This window comes from Panthera tigris, chromosome B3 (assembly GCF_018350195.1).
Source record: "Panthera tigris isolate Pti1 chromosome B3, P.tigris_Pti1_mat1.1, whole genome shotgun sequence".
NCBI classification, from domain to species: domain Eukaryota; kingdom Metazoa; phylum Chordata; class Mammalia; order Carnivora; family Felidae; genus Panthera; species Panthera tigris.
This window is the reverse complement of record NC_056665.1, coordinates 146,660,768-146,669,207: the sequence shown is the minus strand read 5'-3', so window position 1 is coordinate 146,669,207 and position 8,440 is coordinate 146,660,768. Positions and strand designations below refer to the sequence as shown.

The following is an 8,440-nucleotide window of genomic DNA, read 5'->3' as shown; positions in this document are numbered from 1 at the left end:
TCAAAGTTTTAGTTTTGATGGGAAAAGAAGTTGAGCTTTATTTAGGAGGCCAGCCACCCAGAGAAAAGGCAGACTCTTCTCCAAAAGCCAACTCTGAGGGTTTCTACCCAACTCAGGGGGTTTTAAAGGACTAGACAGTACTTAAACAAGGGAGTTCCATGGTGGATACCATTTTCGATCATGTGCAGCCTCCATGGTGCAAGCTGCCAAAGTAACCTCAACTCCCCTGCATCTATCTCCACCTGAGGAGAGAAACTCACAGGCATGGGAGAAGACTGCCAGAGGCCAGGAAAGAACCACAATAAGGGATTAGAGGGGAAATCCCCTGGGGCTCACACATGTTCAGCAGTACTTTCTGTTCTCACCAGATGGCATAAGAAAAAACTAAAATACAACCTTGTACTTCACCAATCATGACACAGAATACTGGGAAATGTTTCCTCAGTAAACTCAGAGGAAGCTTCAAAGCAACAACCAAAAGGATCAAATGGCTTGCAAACTAATAGCCAACCAGAATAAGACATGTAACATTACAAAGCGATGCTTTTCAATACGTACAAAGGTAAAATTGACAGTCTACCTCCATATCCCATGGAAGTAGGAAGCATTGGTCTCCATAATGAGGAAAAGCAGTCATCCAGAGAAAGTGACCCAGCAGTACCACAGGACATGGAATTGGTAGAGAAGTTCAGTGTGTTATAATTGCATATCCCGTATCCAAGTAGAAGGAGAAAAGATGGAATGTGTTGAATAGAGCCGTGTTTCTGGGTCCAAGTCCCTACCCATGTCCATGTGAGCACTGTTGACCATGGCCCACCTGACTCTCCCACATCCACCCCAGGTGAACTGATGAGCAGGGTCACCCAATGCCACACCCTGTGACTGTTACCTAACCCCACAGGTGGCCCCCAGGTGTAGGGTGCTGGCCACCTGGTACAGCCCTCTGTTCTGTCTGATGGTCTAGACCTGGTTTTGCTGAGGATCCTCCATTTATCCATTCTCACTGGCAGATGTCCCTGAGCAGGGGCATGAGGCTGGCAGAGGACCAGGTCACCCTGAGGGCACCCCTCTTGCTGTTTGCGCTCTGGGCATTGCTGGCTCCTGTCCAAGGTTCTCAAGGTCGTTCCTCATGGCGCTACATCTCTTCTGAGGTGGTAATTCCCAAGAAGGAGTTGCACCACGGCAAGGGCGTTCAGATGCCTGGCTGGCTGTCCTATAGCCTGCATTTTGGGGGAAAGAGCCATGTTATCCACATGAGGCACAAGAAACTCTTTTGGTCCAGACAGTTGCTGATGATGACTCAGGATGATCAGGGAGCCTTGCAGATGGACTACCCCTTCATCCCTCCAGACTGTTACTACCTCGGCTACCTGGAGGAGATTCCTCTTTCCATGGTCACCATGGACACGTGCTATGGGGGCCTTGAAGGTATCATGAAGTTGGATGACCTTGCCTATGACATCAGACCCCTCAGCCATTCCCAACGGTTTGAACACGTTGTTTCTCAGATAGTGGCAGACACCAATGCAACGGGACCTACTTATAACCTGGGATATGAGGAGGATAGGAACCCCCTGTTCTCTCAAGCAAATATCAGTGCAGCCCCCAGGATCTCTAGTAAGTTGTATTCATCCCATCATGGGATTTTGAAAGGACTTGTTCTCGGTTCCAAAACAATGTATAGTGTGTTCAACAACGTGTCAAAATGTGCCCGATTCCTCATAAGGCTTGTTAGTTTGACTGACTCAATGCTTCAAGGGATTGATGTAAGGCACTATATTTCCTCCATGGTCATTTATAATCTGGAAGATCCAGTTGTCTTGAACAATCTTCGGGTGCCAGGGAGTCCGATTCATATCTACTTTCAGAGACACTTGTTTGTTGCTTTTAAACCACATACAGCTTTACTTATGAACAAAGATGCACCACATGAACTTCAGTTTCAGCCAGCCCCATATGCGGTATGCGGATCAAAATCCATCATCTTGCTTGCTTCTCTAGGCAGACATTTTTTATTGTTGTCTGTGTTAGTAGCCCAAAAATTGCATTATCTATTGGTATTTTTTATGACAGTTTTGTGCATGCCAGAGGAGGTCTACCTGCATTATGAATCAATACCCTATTATGACAGATTCTTTCAGTAACTGTTCCTTCATTCATATGCAGCATGTAGTGGTGAATAATTTTTGTGAGTGCATATTTGACTCAGGACTTTCCTATTTCAATAAAAGCCTGACTCACGATCGTTGTGGAAACTATGTAGTGGAGCCAGGTGAGCAGTGTGACTGTGGCTCCTTCAAGCAGTGCTACAACAATCCCTGCTGTACGACTGATTGTATTCTAACCCCTGGAGCAAATGTAATACAGGCAGATGCTGTACAAACTGCACCTATTCCGATGCTGGGACACTCTGCAGGCCAATCCAAAATATATGTGATCTTCCAGAATACTGCCGTGGGGTGTCCGTGGAGTGCCCTGATGACTTCTATATGCAAGATGGAACCCCGTGCACTGAAGAGGGCTACTGTTATCATGGAAACTGCACTGACCGCACTATGCACTGCCAAGAAATCTTTGGCAGAAATGCTGTGAAGGGTGAAAATGTCTGCTATACCATAAATCAAAAAGGCAGCCGATATGGACACTGCAGAAGAGACCCAGGGGTATTCAAATCTAAACCCTGTTCCCCCACAGACATGCAGTGTGGAAGGCTGCAGTGTAGTAACGTCACGCATCTCCCTCAGCTGCAAGAGCATGTGGGATTTCATCAGTCTGAGATCTCAGGGTTCTGGTGTTTTGGGCTGGATTCGCATCGTAGCACAGGAACAACCGATATTGGTCATGTGAGAACTGGTACCCCCTGTGCTCCTGGAAAGTTCTGTCAGGATACCTACTGCAATGGCAGTGTGGCTCAGCTGAACTATGACTGTATCCTGGAGAAATGCAGTCACAGAGGGATATGCAACAATAACAGGAACTGCCATTGCCACGTAGGCTGGGATCCTCCACGGTGCACTGAACGAGGCACTGGTGGGAGCACAGACAGTGGACCCCCTCCAAGAAGAATGCGGTCAGTCAGGCAAAGTCGTGAATCCGTGGTGTATCTCAGAGTGATCTTTGCTAGAATCTATGTCTTAATTGCTGCATTCCTCTTTGGTGTTGCCGGAAATGTCAGAACTATCAACAGACAGAAGGTTACGGAAGAGACTGTTGATCAAGACAATGCATAATTCAGCCTCCAGACCCCTAAACAACTATAGACAATCCACGTGGCTCATCTGTGAAAATACAGTAATGAGGCGGCACAGCTAACATCCACGTTTCCGGGGGTCTGCGGGAGACACAGGGGTCCACAGGCACATCATGGACCTGACACCAGGTCTCTGATGCGTCACTGAGCAGAACTCTGAAATAAAACTTGAAAACTGCATGCTTGTGGCCTCTATGTATTTGTGTAAGCCTGTAAGAGCCCAAACGGGGCCTAAGACTCTGTGCAGAAGACCTGAGTCAGCAGCTGTGTCTTGGGCTGAGGTTTCTGGTTCCAGAAATAAGAGAAGTTGCCACAAGCTCCTTGAGGGGCAAATTCATGAATTTTCTCCAAAACTGTGCTCTTGCACACTGAGCTTTGTCTCATTCTTCAGGTAATCTCTCATTTCCTGGTCCCAATATGGGTTCAGGGTGATGGAGGGCTACCACCCACCCATACTGCCTGTCCCACACTGGGGTGTCTGTGGGCTGTCAGGGAAAGGGACATGGATTCGATCCCAGCCAGTGCAAGCTGTGCCTCCCTGGAGACCAAATTTCCGAATGTGGGAGACTGAGACTATGAGGCTGAAAGTAGCCCCCAGTGAAATGAATCAGAAAGGTAGGCACAAGTGCCTATGGATGTCTCTGGCATTCTGAGGGAGCCCGATGAATATGAACCCCTTTTCTCCTTCTTTTCTCTATTTTTCAGTGAGTTCATCCTTAGATGAGGGTCTGCCTAGGATTTCCACTTTGCTTCTCCCAAGAACCTCCTAGAAGTCCTGCAGAGTTGAGCCTGTGGAAAGTTAGGGACCCTTTTTCTAAATATTTTTTACTATTTTTACAGTTGTCTAGCATACATTTCAAATCATAATAGTGATATTAAAGTCTGTTTATTTTCTTCTGAATTGAAAATATACAACTTTTTAATAGTAATTGATTAGGAAATTTTCAGAACTAAACAGTAACTGTTTCAGAAATTACTTTGGAATAAGAAAGTATCCATAATTCACCAATAGACGTAAAACACATGAAGCACATAACAGGATTTTCACTTCAGTTCATACCTAGAATCCTTGTTGGTGCAGATAGTCTTGTAAGTCATACCAATGTGTCCCCATGCATGCACATTGTCTCAAAGACACATGGTTACACAAAGTATTAGACTGCCATGTGTACACATATTCTCCACGTTCCAGGGCAACCAGGGAATCATTCTTTCCCAGCACCTCCTGAAATTCCCGTGCAGCCACACTGCATGTTCCCAGCAAGAATGCGTCCAGGAATGTTTGGGAAGGAGGGCCAAACAGGTGCCCTGGCCACCTGCTCAGTAAAATACAGAAGGATGCTATGTGAACTGTGGAGTAACATCAGCCCTTCTGTCTGTTTGGACACACGTGTTACAGATGCAGACCTATTCAGTTAACACCATACATGTGCTGGAAACGTGAGTTTACCTTCAGGATAAAGTAAGAATGGGTCCTGTGGAGGATCTAGCACCCACAGGCCACACCCACTATTGATGGGAGTCTACACACCAGCACACAGCGATGTGGGCTTCAAGTGTAGTGCTGGGTCTGAGCGGACAAGCAGAATGTGGCTGAACCTAGAGCCTAGAAAGGTGAATGGGAGGAAGAAATTCTCCACCAAATGTTCTTGTGAACCAAGAACTAAGGTCACAGGACGTGGACTAACAGGGGAAAGAAACCAAAGTTCATTGTGTGTGCACAGAGGTCCCCCTAGATACACATTAACTAGATCAGAGAAGTGAGGGTCCCCTAAACTTACATTAATGAGCTAAGCAAAGTGAGTGCCCCCTAGAGTAATATTAACTAGATAAGTGAACTGTAGTGTGCCCCCTAGATTTACTAACTAGATAAAGTGAGTGCCCCCTCAGATATACACAAATCAGATAAGCTAAGCAGGTGCCCATTAGATTTATATTGACTAAATAAGTAAAGTGTAGCGTGCCCCCTAGATTTACATTAACTAGATAAGCTAAGTGAGTGTCCCTAAATTTACATTAACTGTATAAGCAAGGTGAGTGCCCTTAGATTTATATTACTTAGGTAAGTGAAGTGTAGCTTGCCCCCTACATATACATTAACTCCATAAACTGAGTGCCCCCTAGATATACATTAACTAAATAAGCAAAGTGGAGTACCCCCTAGATACGCATTAACTAGACTGGCAAAGTGACGGCCCTCTAGATGTATGTTAACAAGAGAAGCAAAATGAGTGCCCCCTAGATGAATAACTAGATAAGTGAAGTTAGTGACCTCTAGATTTACATAACTAGATAAGCAAAGTTTAACCTGCCCCCTAGGTTTATATTAACTACAAAAGTGAAGTGAGTGCCACCTACATATACATTAACTCCATAAGGGAAGGGAGTGCCCCCTATATATACATGAAGGAGGTAAGTGAGGTGAGTGCCCCTAGAATTATATTAACTAGGTAAGGAAGAGAGTGCCCATAGATGTACATATACTGGATAAGCAAAGTGAGGTTTCCCTAGATTTACATTAACTATCTAGGCGAAGTGTAGCTTGCCCCCTAGATTTACATTCACTACATAACAAAGTGAATGTGTCCCCTAGATTGACATTAACTAGATATGGGAAGTGGAGCTTGCCCCCGAGATTTGCATTTACTAGATAAGCAAAGTGAGTGCCCCCTAAACATACATTAACCGGACAATTAAAGTGAGTTCCCCCTATGCTGACATTAACTAGATAAGCAAATGAATGCGCCCTAGATATACATTAATTAGATAAGCAAAGTGTGCTTACCTAATGTGTCACATAGATTTTCATTAACAAGAAAAGGAAATGAGTGCCCCCTAGATTTACATTAACTAGATAAGTGAAACGAGTGCCCCATAAACTCACATTAACTAGGTGAGTTAAATGAGTGCCCACTACATAAAAATTTACTGGATAAGTGAATGATCCCTAGATTTACATTAACTACATAAGGGAACTGAGTGCCCCCTAGATTTACATTAACTAGATAATCACAGTGAGTTCCCCTACATTTATTTCAACTAAATCAGTGCAGTGCCCCCTAGATTTATATTAACTAGTTGCACTAGATCAATATTAACTAAATAAGTGAACTTTAGTGTTCCCACTAGACTTACGTTAACTACATAAGGGAACTGAGTGTCCCCTAGATTTACATTAAATCGATAAGCAAAGCGAGTGCCCCTTAGGTCTATATGAACTAGATAAGGGTGATGAGTGCTCCCTAGATATTCGTTAATGAGATAAGGGAAGTTAGTAACTCCTAGATACACATTAACCACACAAGCAAAGCATTGCCTGCTGTTTTCAGCAAAGCCAGAAAGCAGTGTTCTGCTTTGCAATGTGTTCCCTGTAATGTCCTACACCAGGACATACCTATTTGATTTCCCACATGTCTGACTTACTTCACTTATCCTGATGCCCTCAGGATCCACCCATGTTGTCGCAAAGGGCAAATTTTCATTCTTTCTTATGGACGAATCATAGAATTCCACTGTACATACAGGCCACACTTCTTTTTACCCATTCTTCTGTCTGCGGACACATAGGGTGTTTTGGGTCTTGTAAATAATGCTACAATGCACAAGGATGGGGGGAATGAAGATATCATTTAAAGTTAGAGTTTTCACTTTCTTTGGAAAGTTGGACTTCCACAAAGACTCCAGTCCATGTGTGATCAACTAAGACTGTTTCCCAGAACCTCGGAGACCACAGACAACAAAGGTGGAGCAGGTTCAGGGGTCACTGTAGACTCCAAAGCCACACTCAGGTATGTTCACCTATGCATGTGTAGGGAAGACTATTCAGGGGTCCATTGGCATATGGAGCTGGATCCCACAGGGCCCAAAAATGCACATTTGTTTGTGGATGGATGCCAAGTTTTGGAGGGGTGTGAGAGACAACACAGGGACATCTTAGGCTGCTATGAGGCTGACATTACCCCTCTACTACCCTTCCAATTCTTTTGTGAGATTCAAAAGACAAAAGCATCAAGTGTGACTATAAATCAATGCTCATGGGTACACAATACATACAGATGTGGCCTGTGACATCAGTAGAGTGGGGAGTGGTGTGGAGCCGATAAAGTGTACTTGTCCATGGGATTGAATTTAAGTAGTTATCAGTTGACAATAGACTGTTACGGCTTTAGAGTGTTTTGTATAAGGGCATGGTAAACCCAAAGGATCTATCTAAAGAATGTGCACAAAGGAACAAAGAAGCAAATGAAAATGTGTCACTGCAAAATATCAACTAAGCACAAAGGAAGCCATTCATATGGGAAATGGAGTACAAAAGCTGTGAGATGTGGAAAGAAAACACAGACCTTATGTTATGTTCCAATCACAATAAGGAAAAGTGTTCACCCTTCTTTTTTTATTTTGTTTTGTTTTGTTTTGTTTTCTTTTGTTTTGTTTTGTTTTGTTTTGTTTTGTTTTGTTTTGTTTTGTTTTACATCCCAAATTGCTCATGATCTATCCCCTGGCCATAATGTCTTTAATTTTCTTCAAAAACGCCACGATCTCTACTTAGCACCAGTGTCCTAACACCTGTTGTTATGGCTGTTGTTTCTATGAGTGTACAGAATCACATGAAATTATTCCCACCAACACAGACACATGCACACTTGTATGAAATCTTCTCTGTGCATAAACATCTTTAGTGTTAATATCACATATTGTATGATTTGCAGTCATGTCCATGCATAGTTAAATTATTACTAACCTAGCCAAATGTGTATAGGAATGTCTTCTAGGAATACCTTTTTTTTTTTGGCCCCAGATTTATTGAGATACAATCGACATACAACACTATGTAAGTTTAAGGTGTACAATGTGATGCCTTGATACATGTATATAATGTGAAATGTTTACCAAGTTGAAGTTAGTCAATACATTCTTCAGCTAATTATGGTAAGAACATAAAGCAACTTTCAATATACAATATATTAATTATTGTCATCTTACTATACATTAGACCCATGGAAGCTTTTTGTCTATCTTCTAACTGGAAGTTTGGACACACTGAGCAATGCCCCCCCCCCCATTTTCCCTGCCCCTCAGTCCCTGGAACCTACCATTGCACACTCTGTTTCTGGGAAATTGATGTTTCTAGACTCCACATGTAAGTGTGATTATACAGAATGTGTCTTCCTCTGTGTGACTCATTTAACT

The 8,440-nt window shown here is 43.4% G+C and overlaps 1 protein-coding gene across 1 annotated transcript; it reads left to right on the top strand.

Moving 5' to 3' along the window:
* The first annotated feature begins 916 nt into the window (after positions 1-916).
* LOC122239742 (disintegrin and metalloproteinase domain-containing protein 21-like) lies at positions 917-3,430 on the top strand. Its single transcript, XM_042990763.1, is given in 4 exon segments — positions 917-2,034; positions 2,037-2,069; positions 2,072-2,353; positions 2,356-3,430. Coding segments are annotated over 4 exon segments (2,214 nt in total). The 5' UTR covers positions 917-1,010; the 3' UTR covers positions 3,231-3,430.
* Positions 3,431-8,440: the final 5,010 nt, after the last annotated feature.